The sequence below is a fragment of the Mustela nigripes genome, chromosome 4, assembly GCF_022355385.1.
Source record: "Mustela nigripes isolate SB6536 chromosome 4, MUSNIG.SB6536, whole genome shotgun sequence".
In the NCBI taxonomy this organism is placed as follows: domain Eukaryota; kingdom Metazoa; phylum Chordata; class Mammalia; order Carnivora; family Mustelidae; genus Mustela; species Mustela nigripes.
In genome coordinates, this window is record NC_081560.1 from 135,894,647 (window position 1) to 135,912,871 (window position 18,225).

The following is an 18,225-nucleotide window of genomic DNA, read 5'->3' on the forward strand; positions in this document are numbered from 1 at the left end:
CACTCCGAGAAGGGGGAGTAGGTTCAGGCAAAGGCGGGGAGCACTCTCTGAGCCCCCCTCTGCCCCCCGTGCTCCAGTGTGGGAATCCGTTGCACTTTTCCGGGAATTAAAGCATGCACGTGGGCCTTTGACCACACAACCTCTCCCTTCCTGGGTGGAGCCGAGCCAGGCCTGGCTGTCTTATCAGCCGCCTAAATGTGGCTGGCCCTGTTAGAGGATGCTTAGGCGTGCAGCCTCTCTGACTATCGTTCCTAAAAGGAGAGGGTGGCCGTGCCCCACAGCAGGATGACTGAACCGCGAAGTGGGCAGCCCAGCCGTCTACAAACCGCGGTCCCTGCTTCTGGGCTGAAAGTGTTGGATCATGTTTATCTGATTCCAGGCTTGGTTACAGGCCACAGAGGCTGACACTGGGAGGGGACCTTGGAGGGACACTGAATGCCGACTAGGGGCCTGTCTTTCCTCACACAGGTCTTATTTCATCATCAGGATTTCATCATGGAATGCCCGTCGTGTTCACTGCCGGGTACTGTGCAGAAAACATCACATCCCCACATCGCCCCTGTGCAGGGGTGCTGTTGGGATCTCCACTTTTGGATAAAGACCCTGAGGCTCAGCTAGGAAACAGCAGAAGAGCCAGCATTCAGACCCATCGAATGTGATGGCAGAGCCCCCGTTATTTTTTTAGTTGAGGTATTAATACTCAGTGTAAAACTCACGATTTTAAAGTGTACCGAGTGACTTCAAGTACAGTCACGAGATTGTGCAGCCCTGACCACTATCTGATTCCAGAACATTTTCATCACTCCCAAAAGAAACCCCGTACCCATTAAGCAGACGGTCCCCACCCCACCCTCCTCCCAGTCCCTGGTGTCTATTAATCTATTTTCTATAAAAACAGATTTACCTCTTCCAGACAGTTCACATAAATGGAATCCTGCAGTATGTAGCCTTTGTGTCTGGTCTGTCACCGAGGATTGTGTTTTCAGGGTTTGTGCGCGCCGTAGCATCGATCGGTCCTTTGCAGCTGAATAAAATGTAGTTGTATCCAGATTCCACAGTGTGTTTATATATTTGTCAGTTGATGGACATTGGGTTATTGCCACTTCAGAATAATGTTGCTGTGAACGTTTGTGTGCGTGTTTTTCCTGTGTGGACTTTTATTCCTCTTGGGCGTATGTGTAGGACTGGCGTTGCTGGGGGAACCCTTGTCTTTATCCACCTGGAGAAAGACACTGCCTCCGTTTAGAAGAGAGGAAACAGAGACCCCCCCACCCCCCAGGGGGTGAAGTGACTTGCCAAAGACCACACAGTTCATTAGTAATAGGGACAGGAACACTCCCTGGTCTCCGAACTCAGAAACCCAAGTTTCTTCCCACCATACTGCACCCAACCCTCCCTTTTCCTTGTTTAGGGAAACAGCCAGGGAGCTTGAAAGTTGAGGCAGAGCTGGGCACGGGACCTCCCCCCAGCCCGCAGGTTCCCCAGGACTCTTTCTCTCCTTCCCCATCCTCCCCAACACGGGCACCTTGGCTTTGCTTGCCCACCCCCGCCCCCCCTGCCCCGTGCCCCTCTTCTCTTGCTCAGTGTTGACTGAACTCCCTCCCCCTGAGAAGGAAATTGGCCCAATAAAGTCATTTACAGTGAAATGTTAGAAATGTCCCATTTTTCAAATTTCCCCCTGTACCCTGTCTTCCTCCCCCATCCTTGTTTGCATTTAAAAGAGGACCCCCACCAAGGGCCATGCCTAACCTTCCAGAAGAACCCGTAATGCTTTTATAATGCACAGTCCTGAAGGTTGTTGGCACCTGCAGCTTCTGCCCAGCCGCACTTTGAGCAGCTTGTTTCCTTGATTGGGGTTTGCCTTCAGCCCTGTTATTCGATCTGACCTCGTTTCTCTAGTGACTCCCGGTACCTTCTCTGATGTCTCTCTGGGTGGGTGGGACGAGTGGAGTAGGAGACCCAGGCCACTGTCGTAAAGGCACCACCTCACCTTTGCAGGGATCTGTTCTGTTTGCGACATACTCTTAACGGGCTTGGTTTCGTCGAGTCCTTCCAGGCAACTTGGATGTAGGCATTTCTTCCTGCCTTTTACGCATGTGGCGGATGAACCTCAGGAAGTGAAATTGACCTGATCAATGTGGCCGCAAAGCAGTAGGATGAGCTCGGGGATTGCAGGCCTGTCTGTCTGACACTGGTGGGCAGATCTGGCTGCACCTGTGGAACCCGGACCGTGGTCCAAGGCTGCATACGTGGCCACAGCCCGCATTAGAAACCATCACCCAGGCCTCCCAAAATGGGGGTGCTGAGCTGTGCTGTCCAGAACAGTAGCCGCTGGTCACACGTGACTACTGGGCACTTGAAATGTGGCGAGTCTGATTGGAGTCTGCTGGTAGGTGTCAGGTATGCACAGGATTTCAAAGACTTTGTATGACAAGAAGATACATAAAGTATCTCATTAGCAATTTAAAAAGCATAATAATATTTTGGCTATATTGGGTTAAGTACAATGTTATTAAAATTAATTTCACCTTTTTAAAAAAAAACACGTGGCCACTAGAAAGTTTAAAATTACATATGTGGCTTTCATTATATTTCTGTTGGACAGAGCTCTGCTAGACAGTGCATTTTATGGCTGAAGTTTGGGCTGAGGCACTCTGGCATTTAAAGTGGTGGGTTTATAGGGGTCCTTGGGCCACAGTGTCTGCATCCGGAAGGCTGTGAGGCTAGAATCCATTCTATCTAAAAGATTCTTCTAGCTTGAGCAGTATGGTGGTGGCCGGCAAGCTGTCCGGGCCTCAGTTTCCTTATTTGTCAGATGGGATGAATGATTCCTGCCTTGCCCTCTGCCCGTTTATCCAGCTAGAGAAGGGATGTGGAACCGCTTTGGGGTCTGGTTGTCTCAGAGTGAAAGCAGAACTGCCCTTTGGAGCCTCTCTTCTCTCTTGTCTGGAGGTGCCTGGGACTTTGGGAAGGGTGATTCTGGAGGCTGGCCCCAGCCCAAGCCATGGACTCAGGCAGGCTGGGAATTAAGCCTGTTGTTCTTGCCCTGCCACATTCCAGGGCGGCTCTGTTCCTCTTGAGGCCTGTGGGTTCCTCCTTTATTTTTAGCTAGTTCATTGTGACAGCTTTGTTCTCATCCTGGGCCGTAGCTTGGTCTCTCTCGCCAAGGAGAAAGTGTCTACTGTTGGGTATTAGTGGGTACTAAGGTCGTCAGGAGGCCCTTGGGCATGACCTCAAGGCCTTACATGGTTCTCCTAGCAAGAGGATTCTGGTCAGTCAGGGGAGGAGCATCGAGTTTGGAGGCTCGAGCTGGAATCACACCAGTTGCTGGGTACATGGGGCTCCTCCCTTGATTTCGAGGCCCCAGCTTTTTCCTGTGTAAGATAGGGTCCCTACGCACGCCCCCCCCCCCCACCATGTGCTGTTTGATGCACCCAGCATGGGCCCTGTCCCTGCTTAACATCTCCCTTCCCCAGACCTCAGTTTCTTATTGGGAACAGGGATCCCATTTTCCTCCTGGTTTGTTGTGAGTACACAGAAGTGTGTATGACTAATCTGTGGTGCCCAGCCCATGCTTGTTGAAAGGGAACTAGCAGTTCAGGAGCATAAATAAGATGGTTGGTAAGGGTGTAGAGCCCTGTCCTGTCCCTGGGCGGCCTGAGGGGATGAGCCTCCATGATGAGCCTGGGGGGAGGGAACCTCACCTCGCTGGGTTTTAACATGCCCAGAGGTCCTGTTTGCTCTGGCGGGGTTCGTGCTCCAGTCTTGCACTCGGGAGCCTCTAAAGTGGAATTTATTTTCCCAAACACATTTGCTAATACTGGAGGCTCTCAGGTATTAGCAGTCGCCGGCAGGCCTGGAGAGCGGAGTGAGAATCTGTTTCCCACAGGGCTCTGTGTCCTTCTGGGCCTCAGCCTTGAGACACAGATTGTTGGGGGGGGGAGCGCTTAGAGAACCAGAGAATGCCCAGAAGACTCTGTCCCCCTGGGAGAGGCTGTTGGCCTCACGCAGGTCCCCAGGAGGCTGAAGTGAGGGGCTGTTCTGGGAGAAGGGCTGGGCCATTCAGGGAAGAGGAGTCTCCGTCCTTATCTGAGCCAGCAAACCCTTCTGAGACCTCCCTGGCTAGGCGTCACCAGAGGCCTTCCCGCCCTGCGCCCAGTGGAGCAGGTGCCCAGCCCAGTGGCAAAGACACCCGGAGGGCTTTGTAGAGGACACAGAGGACCTGGAAGGCATGGCCCCTGTCCCCTGGGCCCCCACAGACTAGCGGGAGGCCCAGATATGTGTTTGTTGCTGCAGTCCTGGGAAAGGCTCTCATGCTGCCATGTGTCCCCCGGAGCAAATTCATACCTACAGAGTGACCACTGAGGGCGGAGGGGATGTGGAGGAGAGGAGCAGCCGGTGTTGGGCGGGGCCGGTCATGGCATGCCGCTCCGAGGAGGTGAGTGTGGAGGTGGACTTTGGGAGAAAGGAGGAGTGAGGCATGGAGAGGCCCTTTGCAGACTGAACCAGCAGAGCGGATGGTGGTCTGTGAGGAAGGGCCTCTGGGGGTGAAGAACCACTGTAGGACCCCAGGCTGCCTGAGGGAAGGCAGGCTGCTGCTGGGGTGATAGGTCCTCTGGGGGACTCCGCAGGGCAAGAACGTCTCTTCTTGTGGCCACGAGGAGCTGAGCAGGAGCTGCCTGCCCAGTTGCCAAGACCAGGACAGAAACACAGGTTCCCTAGGCTGCCATCCATAGCTTGAGGTGGGGTTGGGCACTGAAGAGCCTGGGCATGTGGGAGGAGGGGCTAGGATCTTGCTGAGGGGCAGAAGGTGGGGGTGGGGTGGGTGGGGGGCGCTGTTAGGCTCACACACACCCTACCTGGCCTGCGTCCTCCTTGGCCTGAGCAAGAAAGCTTACAGAGGAAGCAGCACAGGAGCAGGACAGGGAACTTGGTGCCTACCCCAGTTCTCTTGCTGGCCAGTGGTCACCTTGGCCGTTTGAGGAACCTCCTGGGCCTCTGATTTTTCCTTAGGGCATTGAAAGCGATGGCACCTGCCCTGGGTTTTTCGACAGGGTAGTTTGAGGACCACTATGAAAGTGGCGGGCACAGTAGAAAGGCCTTTATAAAACTGAAGCCATGTGAACACACCCACCCACATTACAGATGACAAAACTGAGGTGCCTACAGGATAGCAAAGCCAGAGGCAGACACGGGTGTCCACGTTACACTGTCCATGCCTCATCATTGAGCCAGGCAGGGTCCTGAGGAAATCCAAGGATGGCTCTTAGTGTGTGTCTTAAAGGCAGGTTCTGGAGGAATAGGAAGGTGGGCTTAAGCTTTGAAGGAACAAGTGTTTATAATTCCATCACCCATCCCCCCGTGCCCAAGTATGACTCCTTTTTGGAAAATGAAAAAGGAAAAATGAAATAAAAAAGGCAAAGTCTGTATGTATGAGTGTTTAGGTAGAAAAACCGTCTTAGTCCATAAAACTCTTAGCTCTTCTCTGGGAAGACTAGGGGAAGAACTTCTACTTTTTACTTTAATGCATTTTTGTGTTGTGTGAATTTTTTTAAGTAATAAGTGTATAATGCTTGTTGTGACTATAACTTAACTGATAGTTAAAAAAAAAAAAAAAACTAATAAAACAGTAAGTACAGTGTTTCAGAGGAATTTTACCAGTCTTTAATTTGCGTGGTTTTGGGCATATGGCCACGCTACCTTCAGTGGTCTTTTCTATAGAATGGGGCAGTGATATTTGGTAATCAGTGCATTTCTCCTAGGTATCTAGATGACAGGAATCAAGGACCGATGACTGTTGGTAAGCCAGGGCATGGAGGGAGATGACCTCCCTTTTGGTCCTTTAGATGAGAGGATGGGGAAATGTTGTTTACCTTGTTCTTGGCGCATTCTTAAAATTCTCCCAGTAGCTTCCCGAGGTGAAGGCATTATTATCCCCTTTCATGGTGAGGAAGGCAAGACTCAGCCAGGTTAAGTAACTTGTCCAAAGTCACACAACTACTGAATGGCAGATCCGAGGTTCAAACCCCGTTCTCTTCCACCCCGTTCCGTGTTCTTTTCAAGGTGTATGGCGAAGCCCAACAGAAGGGCCTAGAAGACTTGGACTCTAGACCCTGCTGTTGCTTCCAGACCACGAGAGCTAGTGTGAGTCAGGGGTCTGTGTTTCCTCGACTCTGAAATGGGGATGAGGCTGTCCTTCCTGCCTCTGTCCCCAGGTCATGGTGGTGGAAGCTAATGTTACTCGTGCCTACCTCATGCCCGGCCGTGGCGTCCATGAGCTCCTGTCATCTCTTTCTGCAACATCCACGCGGGACAACGTGTGTGACAGTCCTGTGTAAAAAGGGCAGAGCCCTGAGCAGATTCAAACTATTATCCAAGTGATACTCATCACCCGGCCCGTTCTCTCCTGAGTCAACCTCACTAAGAAAGAGAAGTGAATCTGATGTTGAAATCTCTGTCCTGACCTGAGGCAAGAGTTTTCTTAACCCTGCACTGCCCGCCCTGCACTGTGGAGCGTCTCCCATGGAAAGTTCACTCGGGAGGCGGGTACCAGACACCTGCAGTTGTCCCAGCTGCTTTGCCTTGTTCTTGGTCCTCCGGGGAGAGCAGAGGACAGAAGGAGTGAAAAATGTCCCCAGCCATGTCCCCGTCCACAGAGGGGGTCAAAATGCCCAGGTCACCAGGGGTGACTGTGCCTCCTGGCCACAAGGGCGTGTTCCCTCGGGCTTGTCCTGTCTTGAATTGGTATTTTGTGCATGTTCTGTTGGGAGCAGGAGGTGGGGCCAAGATCAGATGCAGAGATGTGTGAGTGCAGCCTGGTGTGGGGCCCCTGGGTTCTCTCGTTAGCCGGACAGCTCTGAGCAGAGAAGCTTGGTAGGGGGCCATGCTCTCTCTTCCCACATCTCCTCCTGTCTCTGCCATGGTCCAGCTTCTCAAGCAGCTCAGAGCTTCCAGGCCTCCTTGGTCCACAAGAGGGACCATCCAGGACAAGGATTTGCACAGTATTAGGGCCCCTTCCCTTCAGTGGATGGTGAAAGGTGCCTGGAGCCATGACTAGGGTCTTTCACAGTCTCGGGCAAGAGTCTGTGGGACCTGGGCAAGAGCCGTGTGGTGTCCAGGAGCCTGGCATCTCCCCATTTCCTTCATAGTCCGACCAGAGTCCTGCATGCATGTGTCAGACACCACGGGCGAGAGGGAGCACGCTGGGACCCCCAGGGTTCCTGTCACAGCTTCCTGGGAGCCTCTGGCCTGTGACAGACCATCCAAATGCTGAGGCTGGTGGCTTGCAGCCTCTGGAGGTGCTGTGCCATGGCCTCCTGTCGCCAAAACATAGAGGGGAGAGGGATGGAGGCATAGGAGGGGTTTTTTGGGCATCAGCGTGTGGCCAGAGCCACCGAGCAGCAGCGGTGTGTGCACATGGCCGGCGGGGGAGGGACGCGGGGAGGAGGGGCCCGATCTGGAGATGCCGTGGAGCTGGAATAGAGAACAGAGAAGTTGGAAAGACCACAGACTCTGGCCAAGCTCCTGAAGACCGGAAGTTGGCCTTTCTCAGGTCTGCCTCCCTCTGTCCTCTGCTCCTGGGCTCCTGGCCCCACCCAAGGAATGGCCGCTCTCTTGCTGCATTTCTTGTGGGGCCCAGCCCCAGCGAGATCCGGAGCATGTGGACAGGCGGGATTGGCCCGACACCTGTCCTCCTTCCTGCCACCCGTGACCCAGTCGTCCTTCCCAGGTGGATGGGGCAGTGTAGCCTGCTGCCACGCAGGGCCGGTCTGAACAAAGGGAGTGAGGCCTCTGGTTCAGTGAGGCGCTGGGCACTCTGGGCCCCTGGGGACTGTCCCACAAGTGCCCCCTGTTGTGGGCTTTGCTCCAGTGTCTCCTGCGCTGCTTAAAAGGGCCTGGTCTATGTGCCGTGGACCCGCTGAGGCCTGCACTGGGCACTGCTTGGCTGTCCAGCCCACCCCCGGCCCAGCATCTATGCTGGTTCAGAGGCCCCTCCTGAGCTCCCGAGGACCAGTGGAAAGGGCTCCCCTTGCTTACTCTCATTCACATGACGTCCGGGAGGCCTCAGGCCCAGTTCCCACTCTGCCCCAACTTAAACCTTCTTTTTTTTTTTTTTTTTTTTTGTTTTTTTGTTTTGTTTTGTTTTTTTTTAAAGATTTTATTTATTTATTTGACAGAGAGAAATCACAAGTAGATGGAGAGGCAGGCAGAGAGAGAGGGAAGCAGGCTCTCCGCTGAGCAGAGAGCCCGATGCGGGACTCGATCCCAGGACTCTGAGATCACGACCTGAGCCGAAGGCAGCGGCTTAACCCGCTGAGCCACCCAGGCGCCCCTTAAACCTTCTTTTTGGATCCTGTTTCCACATCTCTCCAGAGAGGGGTTGTCCCACATAACGATTCATGTGCTTGAACCAGAGGAGGAAAGCCTCCTTTCCATAGATGCTTGGGGGCTGGTTTGTTTTCTGTGTCCCCGGCCTGCTTCCTCCTTTGAGCTTCTAGGCTCTTTTTGGGTCTCGGATCTGTGTCCCTGTACTAACCTGCACCTTGAGTCAGGGGGCAGGATGGCTGTGGAGCTGCAGGGAGCCTTGGCTTTTCTAGATGCTTCTTCCTGTCCAGCTAGAAAACCTCAGCAGCTTTACTTGGGCTTGGCCTCCACAGAATAAGGGAACTGGTCTTCCCTGAGGGATGGGAACGATTGTAGGGAGCAAAGTCAGACTTGCAGGTATGAGACTTCACTCTCCTGATGTGTCTTTGAACTAATCACTTTGCTTTGTGGAGCCTCAGTTTCTGCATCTGTAAAATGGGGCAAGAATGTGTCCCTGGTGGGGCTGTTTTGAAGGTTAAAGGACTTACTGGATATGAAAGCGCTCGATCTGCTGTGAGCCATAGGATAAATATAGAGTAGTAATTTAGCACTTAGTATCAATTAAATTCCTCTTTTGTAGCAGGCATCCGGGTGAGTTCCTTTCCCTAGGGAACTCACATGTTTTATCAGAGGAGATAGACCGTTCCATAAATGCAGCACGGAGGGTGGGGAATGTGATCGCGGAAGCATCCCCCAAATGCAGGAGTAACAACGTGACGATTATTCATTAGTACCGGGTCTTGCCTCTGCTTACCCATTCTCTCCCCAGCAGCCGGCTCGATCTTGCGGAAACACAGATCTCATTGTTGAATACTCCTGAAAGTCATCCCAAGGCCCGCTGTGCTTGGGATCAAGTCTAAATTTGTTAACGTGCATTACAGGATCCTACACAATTTAGCTCCTCTCGGTCTTTTTAATTGCCTCACTTTTTACACTGTGCTCAATTCATATTGAATTTCTTTCTGTTCCTTGCACAAACTGCCCCCCCCCCCACCATCGGCCTTCACACATGCTCTTGACTGTGCCTGGATGCACGCTCTGACATCACGCCCCCGGGAAGCCTTCTCAGTAGACTCCCTCTCCTGGCACTGCTCACACACCCTTGTTTCATGACTGCCTCCCCCCTGCCAGACTGTGGGCACCATGGCAGCAAGTTCTGCTCGTCTGGTGCCAGCCTTGGGGGTAGAATAGAGCGGAGCATGTCTTCTCCTGGGGCCGTGATTCTGGCAATTTCTACTTGAGCTCTTGGTGGTTTCTGATTGCTCTTCTCTGCAGGGCTTTATTACAGGGGGTAATAGGAAAGGTGGTTGTGGAAGGAGAGCTTGGGGGTGGGGCAGGCTTGTCTCTGGCCACAGAGGACACTGGGGGGCTCCTGCCAATGGACTGATGGTTTGTGAGACAGGAGACAGGCAGGACTTGGGGGAGCACGAGGCATGGAGGCCAGAGTGAGAAGAAAGATGCCCCAGCTCAAAATATGCAGAAAAGACCTAGGGCTGGGGACTCTCTGTCCTTGAGTCAGGACATTTCCAGCCACCCTGCAAAGTGAGCCCGAGATGCCATTCTCAGAAGCAAATAAGCATCAAGGTCTTTGCAACCTCCTCGGGTCATAAATCTCTCTCTCCATCCACCGGGAGCCTTCCGTGTGCAAGACTGCGTGTAGGGCACTGGGTGGGGGAGGGGGGTCAAGGTGAATGGAGCAAACGCTGGAATAGGGCACTGGGGCAGAAAGCTGTGATCCAGGCTCTCCCGTGCAGAGAGATCAGTGCTGAATGAAGGGTCCTCTCCAGCCTGAGGAGCTCCGACACCCGCAGAAGGAGAGGTTTGATCTGAACCTGGAAGGGGAGGGGAGATCTGGAGAGCTGGGAGGAGAAGGAAGAGCTTTACGGTGCAAAAGCCTGGGAACCCACCAGGAATAGTCGAGGTGTTTGGGCCAGAGTTCAGAGAGCTCGAAGCCACACCTGGAGAGGGTTGGCGCCTTGGAAATGGAAGACATGCAAGGCTTTGAGCAAGGGAAAGAATGAGCGGGGTTGACTTTACCAAGGAGACCATGGCAGTGGGGTACCAGATGGGATGGAAGGGGGTGAGGTTGAAGAAGATGGAAAACCATTCCAGTGAGTGACTGAGGAGCCTCAGGAAAGAGGAATGAGAAGTCCAGGCACGTGGCTGTCGGGGCTTCCTGAGCCGAAGAGAAGCAAAAAGAATGAGTGGAGAGAAACAAGAGGACTTAGAGCCCGGGTACACAAGAGGTGCCCAATAAATACTTTCGGAGAGAGTAAATGGGAACATACTATGAATGAAGATTAGCCAGCGACAGTCCGAGGGGTCTGGCAGTTAGAAGCCTTGGAACCCCGAGGAGAATGGGGAGCCCAGGGAGAGCAGCAGATTGGGTCAGTACTTGGGATGATGGGAGTGTGGGCATGTCAGCCCCGGCCCCTGTGTGGGGGATCCTGGGGGCTGTCCCCATACCTTCTGGGGATGGTGGGGTTCAGGTCTCCCTGCTCTTGGGCCTGCCACTCCATGTTCTGAAGGATTCCAGCCCTTTGGCCACTATTTCTGCCTACCAAGAAATCGTGCCCAAGGAATCCCCCCAGCACCACTGTCTCACGTTAACACCGATGGCTCAAGTTTCTTTCTTTCTTTCTTTTTTTTTTTTTTAAAGATTTTATTTATTTATCAGAGAGAGAGAGGGAGAGAGAGCGAGCACAGGCAGACAGAATGGCAGGCAGAGGCAGAGGGAGAAGCAGGCTCCCCGCTGAGCAAGGAGCCCGATGTGGGACTCAATCCCAGGACGCTGGGAGCATGACCTGAGCCGAAGGCAGCTGCTCAACCAACTGAGCCACCCAGGCGTCCCTGGCTCAAGTTTCTTAAGCACTTCCTGTGTTCTAACTGCTTCTCGGTCTCAACTGATCTTAAAACTCCCAACTGTGAGTTAGGTCCTGTTTATCCAGTCCGTTTCTCAGTTAAGGAAGCTGAAATTCACATAGCTGTGAAGTGATGGTGCGGGGAGTGGAAGCCCACGTGGCCGGCTCTGGCACCCTCGTTCTTAGCCTCTGTGACACTGCCGTCCATCTGCGGGTGAGCCGGCCACTTCTCACAGCGGAAGGGAGCCGTGGGTAGGCTTAGGGCACCTGTGGTGTGTGCTTGGGGATCAAAGGGCAACTTCCGTGGAGCATTCAAGGATTGGAAAGGATTGGAGCTACCTGGTTGATTTTGCAGGATGAAATGGGGCTTGGACCATTTGCAAGACTGCTCTGAGGGACATGGCTGATGGCATTTGTGTGACTGCCCATCCCGTCGTGTGGTGTGTCCCAACTTGTGGGAGCTGGATGGCCCTCCACAGGCGGGCGCCTCGCCCTTGCCCTGTCCCTCCCCAGCCAGGCTCAAGCTGAAATGACCTCCTTCAGGCTTCACCTCACTTTCCTGCCTTCTTATCCTTCCCCCAGATTGACAAATATCTCTATGCCATGCGGCTCTCCGATGAAACTCTGATAGATATCATGACTCGTTTCAAGAAGGAGATGAAGAATGGCCTCTCCCGGGATTTTAATCCAACAGCCACAGTCAAGATGTTGCCGACCTTTGTAAGGTCCATTCCCGATGGTTCAGGTGAGTCTCTCACCCAGAGATTGGGCTCCGAGAGCTGAATTCTCTGTGAAAGCATCCTGTCTACTGTCTTCACATTTGTTCATTTATTCCCTCACTCCTCCACCCATTCATTCATCTGTCTGTCCTCCCATCCATCCATCTGTCCATCCGTCCATCCATCAATCCATCCATCCATCCAACATATGCCTGCTCAGTATCTACCATGTGCCAGGCATCGGAGCTACCACGGTTGGATAAGGCTGATCTGCCCTCACTCGACCGACTGTCTAATGGCTAATGATAGGGAAGGATCGTGCGTCCCGATCTTATAGACGCCGTGTGCATTGCTCTTATGTCTGTAGAATATGAAAAGCTCCAGAACAAATGAGTTCATTTTAGGAAAATCTCTTCATCAGGGCACCAAGACCTCCCTTCAGATAAGTAGCAATCCCAGGGGCTAGCTGGGTATTGGACTCAGAGGGGAGAGTCAAGTTCCCATCTAACAAAATGTTACAGATGGGACATGAAGGTAGCCTCTAGAGCAAATAGCGAAGGGAGGTAGAACTGGAGAAAAAAATTCTCCTGTCGGTGTGCATCTTTGTAAGTTCAGTGCCCCACAAAAGGGAGTTGGGGGCTCCCCGTGGATCATCAGTACCCCTTCCCCAGCGGAGCAGGCTTATTAGCTCCTGCTCTCGGCAGAGCGGAGGCTGAGAGGGCACAGCTCAGCGGGCTCGGTGGAGCCATTTTGTCTGACGGACCTGCAGCTAGTAGTTTGTGGCAGAGGGGGGTGCGGGGGGTGGGGGGGGGGAGTCCTCTGGTGGCCTCAGTGAGGCACCCTCCCAGGAACCCCACTCGGAGGGGTGTTTTGTGCTCTGGACTGGGGTTCATCTGTTGCACATGAGAGGGAGGGAGATGATAGGGAGGTCCTGTTTCTCTCTGGTTGGGAGTCCACACCCTGAGAGCCTGGTCCTCACACCCCCCTGCGGTTTCTTCCCTGTTCTGGAGGCTTCGTTTCAAGCCTTCATTTGGAGCCTCTGGTACACAGTCTGCAGAACGGGTGTCAGGAAAACCGCCATTGTAGGCGTCCACCAAGGATGGGCAAGCACACACTTGCTGGAGCGGACCGGCCGCGGTGGGAAGGTCCTGCCCTGTGTGCGGGCTCTCTAGAGGCCCCGGATGAGATCTGGACGCTGACGGAGGCCGTGTGCTCTGTTGGCTCTGTGGCGCAGGTGGGGTTTGGCGTTGTCTCTCCTTGCTTCTTGACTGTTGGAAATCTGTTCCACTTCCCTCCTCCTGTGTTCCTTGAGGTCGTGGTTACCAGCAGTTTTAACGTCGTAATAATCACCCAAGAAATTCTGGTCCCTGGAGTGATGGGGCTGCGGTGTGCCCGGGATTTTGGCCTGATGTCTCTGGCTTTGTGGTTCACTCCTGTCTTTTCCCAGCTCTGGGTGGTCCCGCATCTAGGAGCAGTGAGCATTTCCAGGGTGAGCAGAGTTCTGTTGGAGACGCATGGCTTTGCCTGCTTCTGGCTAAGAGAAGGGGGAGGGGAGAAGTAATGGTGTGAGCAGCCCCTGGAGGGCCCCTACTCTGGCTTGGCTAGGGGGAGTGCAGAGGGATACCTGATGCCCGCGGGGCCCCTGATCCTGTGGGACTGGCCCAGGGCTAACGTGTCCAAGGACCGTATGTCTGTGCCAGGACCGTATGTCAGCGGGGGTGCTTTCCTTCCCCTTCCAGGAACCCTCTGCAGAGCCGAGGGTCTCTAAGCCTGATCCAGCTGTACGAGTCACCTAGCCATTTACCCCCATGGACTATTTTTCAAAATAAGGCCCAGCATTCAGACTCCCTGGGGGAAAACCCTCTGCAGCCCTCCCTCCGACTTTCATAACACATGCCAAGACACGGTAGGCCTTGAGCTGTCCCGCAGAAAAGAAATCTGTTGAACCTGGCGTACCTGCCTTTTCCCGTAATCTTTGCTCTTTTCTTACACATTCCGTCTACTTTGAGGCACTTGATAGTTTGAATGGCTCTGGAATCTGTAGTGCACTGTGCTGTCATTGCACTGTAAAATGCTAACGGCTGGTGTTCGCTCTTTCTTCGTGTTGTGTAAAAGAACGTGTCTGACCGTCAGCCATGTTCTCAGTGTGATGACACGTGTGGTAACGGAAGCCCACAGCCTGGGCCCCAGGCCTCCTTTGAGCCTCTCTCTTCCCCAGTATGAATGGGACAAATACTTAGGGCCTCTGAGGATAGAAGAGTGGTATTGACAGGTGACGAAACCAAAGCTCTGCAGTAATAGGATCCCCCTCCTGTGCAGCCTGGGTCTGCCTGATGGCTCTCTGCCCCCTTCTCTGCCTCACCCCGCCCAGCCCTACCCCTGCCTCCCAGTGCCTTCTGGCTTCTGGTGGTGGGAGGCAGTCCTTGGTGGCACTTGGCCTGCCAGCGGCATGTCTTCAGTCTCTGCCCTTGTCATTACAGGGCATTTCCCTCTTACGGGGGATACTAATCAGATTAGGCCCCACACTCAGGGCTCATCTTAACCTGATTACATCTTAACCTTGTTTCCAAACAAGGTCACGTTTCCGAGTCCCAAGGGTTAGGACTTCAGTGTATCTTTTTCGGGGTGGGGGGGGGTGTCACAGTGCAACCCTAACACACCCTATGGCCTTGCTCCCCATAGCTGTTCCTAATATTCACGGTTGGGCTCAGTTCCTATGCCCTGGGGCCCACAATCCATTTGGAACCGACCCTACAGCCCCACACAGGCATTGACACTGACTGAAAGGCCAAGGCCTCGCATACCTGCCCCCAGTCCCCTCCCTGTCCCTTTGTGGCCTGTACCCCCTTATCAACCAACAACCAGAAGTCCCTTGGAGTAGTCAGAATGCAGACCTCCTTGATAGTAAACCAAGGTGTTCCCTTTTTAAATGTTAATCACTGCTTTAACTGTATAATTAGTCAGCGACAGAATTAGTGGTAATCCCAAACCACTGAGGGATAAATTGGACTCAGCTCGGGGAGAGATGCCCCCACCTGCTAAGGGCGGGGTGACTTCCCAGTCAAAGGGAGAAACAAACCTTTCCTTTCCTTTCCTGCTGACCTTGACCTCAGGGAACTGGCCTCAGAGTTTTAAAACACTGATTTTTTTTGAAATGTATCAGCACATTTTTATTATTTCTCCCCCTTTTGCCCATCTTTTATGGGCAGTGGTTTTTCTTTAAATTGCTCTTCAGTAATCTATATGTTAATTTTTTTTTTTTAAACCCTAAAGTGGCTTTTAGCTGTTGCATATCCTTTTTGGAGTAGGAAAGGTATGAATAATAAATAAAAGAAGGAAGATATTGAAGCCATTTCACTTTGGTGACTTGGCTAAACAGAAGGTCCCTTTTCAGAGCTGCGAGTCTCTGGGGACAGCTGGCCCTCCACGTCTCGCTTCCCTCAGAAGTGCTCGTTCTGGGTCTCATTCATGAAACCTCCCTTTTTTCTCTTCTCATTTCTCAGTAAGGATATTGGAAATACCAGTTAGGTGCAAGGTTTTTGAGGGTAAATTGAGTTGAATATTTCACTGTTTCTGCGTTATGGTTCTAAGCACATGTTTTACCCAAAGGATACATTGGAAAATATTCGATTTGCAGTGTGTTCAGTTAATTTTTGGGGGCCCCAGATTGGCCCCAGATTGGAAAGAAAATACCCATGGCAGTTGGGCTGGTCACTTCCCTTTCCCTGTCTCTGTTTCCGGATCTGGCAAGATGATTGGATTGTCTCTCTACCCGTGAAGCCTGTGTGTCTCGGATTCTGGATGGGTTTCTGATGGAGGCGTACAACTGTTATTTGAGTAGCTGGGTTGCGGACATGCAGGGAGAGCCTTTGCATCTCACATACAGAATCAATTCATCCAACAGGGCAAAGGTAGGCATTTCCTGAAGGCGGGCTTTCTGTTTGCCCTGTATTTTGTCCGGTGCAGACCTGGACTTGAGAGAGACATCTGTCCCTGTGTTTGTTTTCCATTATTTGCTGGGAATAATGGCGGTCATCATAAAATGGAAAGTCGCCAGAAGCCCTTCAGATGCTTTGTTTAATGAAGCATCTGAAGAGTGGTTCTCCTGGCTTCAGTAGAAATGGGCAATGTGGGAAGAAGTTGTAAGTAGGAGGCAGCAGGGGCAGGAAGGAAGGTTGAGGCCAAAGTTTTGAAGAGGTAGTTGGAGGGAAGCCCAGTGCTCTAAAAAGAGGCCGAACTTGAATTAAAAGGGGGGGGGCAAACCAACCCAGAACACTGGATTAATCTCCAGCTCTACTCCTTATTATCTGCCTGACCTTGGAGGTGTCCCTTAACTTCCCTGTGCCTCCATTTCCTCATCTGTAAAATGGGTTATCGGACCCTGCCCTCCCTGCCTCAGAAGACTGCAAAAGGATCAAACGAAAAGTGCTTTGGAAGCTGCCAGCCACCGTGAGAGTTCTAGTGGGTCCTTGTCCTCCTCAACGCTAGTGTCATCTAACAACCAACTTTGTAAGAATTTTCTGGGAGGGCCCTTCCCCGCCGATGCTGCCAGTCACAGGAGCCCCACCATCAGGCCTAAATGTGTAGGTCTAGCCCTGGACAAAAAAGATTCAGAATTTTTCAGAATTCACTGGCCTCTCCATGATGCTGTCAGGGGAGAAGGCAGAAAAAAGGGGACAGCAGAGGCAGGCTGTCTCACTCCTGTCCCCCCACAGCAGAGGCACCAGAGCTGTGATCTGGGGGCTCCTCTCCTCCTCTGCTGGGGGGGGATGGGACACCAAAGCTCTAATGGGGAACCAACCTGAGATCCAATAGATGCCCTTTGTTATGCAGGGCAAGTAGGCGTTTGGGGGATTCCTTCCCTAAGAAAGAGTATCGGGCTCAGGAGCCTTGTAGCTGAAAGAAATCGAACTCAAATTTGTATGAGCGAAAAGAGCAACATTTTAGGTTCATATAACTGGGAAATCTAGTTGTAAGTTGGCTTCTGTATTCCAAGACTCGCCTGTCCCTTCTTGCAGTCTGGGTGCTGGCTGCCTTTGAGGGCTGCCTCTTCCTTAGGGTGGCAGACAAGGATGGCTCTGGCAGCTCTAGCCCACGCTGCCTCAGAGCTCCTGGTCCCAGCCATGGTCTTGGAGAGGGTGATGATTGGCTGGCTGACTCAGGTCATGTGCCCCTCCTGAGCCAATCATGATGGCCAGGGTGGGAGACTTGATGCTGCTGGATGACCAGTGGTCCCCCTGGAGTGGGAGCAGGGGCTCAGCTTACCCCCAACCTCAGATGAAAAATGGGGAGGATAGTTATCTAAAGAGAGGCTAGACAGCCACCAAAGTTCACTGGAAATCTTGTTCCCCTTACCAGACGTCATTCCTTGGTATCTTTTGCCTTGGCAGACATTATGACCAGACAGGCGTACATTTGACCCAGACAGTTCTTTCAAACTAGCAGCCAACCCTGATTCCCTGCCTTGCATGAGCCCTGGGGAGTTGGGGTGGAGGGGGAGGAAGTAAGCGTGTCACCTTGCCCTCACCTTCGAGTTGCTTATCAACCAGCTGAGGAAGATAAGCCACTTACCCCTAGAAGATAATGAGCATCACAATATTTGCAAATACTTGGGTGACTAAGAAAAGGGAGGGGCTGTGGCGCCACTATAGGTGTGACCAGGAGCAGGTTGTTCAGCTGGATTGGTTGAGCTTCCTTCTCTGGAAACCAGGAAGATGAGTTGATATTTGTCCCCTAGCTCCCAAGCTGCAAATGTGATTTACAGAAGGAGGTGCCATTTCTTTGGGCAGTCACAAACATGGCCTGGAACCAGGGCCACCACTCAGGGAGGGACCAGGAACCGTGCTGGGCTTGACCATGACCCCATGTAAACTGCCTTCTGGGAAAGGCCCTCCTCAAATGGTCAACTCCCACTTCCAGGTGTGGGGAGTGTCCAGTGTTTAGTGTTTTCCTGACATCTCAAGGTCACCTTTTCTGGTTGCCATGTCTGACTCGAACTTCTTGGGACCCTGTTGATCTGTGCTTGTTGAGGAGAGCAGGGGAGAGCTGGAGTGGACAGACCACAGCGGGAGGCTGGCATGGATCACTGGTCTTCACAGGGTTGTGGAAGTGGGGCCCAGCCCCGTGTACCCGAAGGCCAGTCTTTTGGTTATTGGCAGCTGAGGTCATTTGCACTTTTCCTGCTTGAAAAACTTCAGGTCTGGGTCCCGTGGAGGTGCTGACTGAAACCTGACTCCTTCCCGCAGCAGGATCTGAAAGCTCTCACCTGATCTGACTTGGCA

At 52.7% G+C, this 18,225-nt stretch overlaps 1 protein-coding gene across 2 annotated transcripts in view; it reads left to right on the forward strand.

The window, feature by feature from the left end:
* Positions 1 to 18,225, forward strand: part of HK1 (hexokinase 1) — a 61,792-nt gene that overhangs the window by 6,374 nt on the left and 37,193 nt on the right. The window contains exons 1-2 of one of the 2 annotated variants that reach the window (XM_059397610.1): positions 4,347 to 4,438; positions 11,808 to 11,970. In XM_059397610.1, coding sequence (XP_059253593.1) covers positions 4,418 to 4,438; positions 11,808 to 11,970 — 184 coding nt within the window. In that variant the 5' untranslated portion in view covers positions 4,347 to 4,417. Of the gene's footprint in view, positions 1 to 4,346; positions 4,439 to 11,807; positions 11,971 to 18,225 lie in introns of those variants that run through there. The other variant, XM_059397611.1, reaches the window with a different exon arrangement.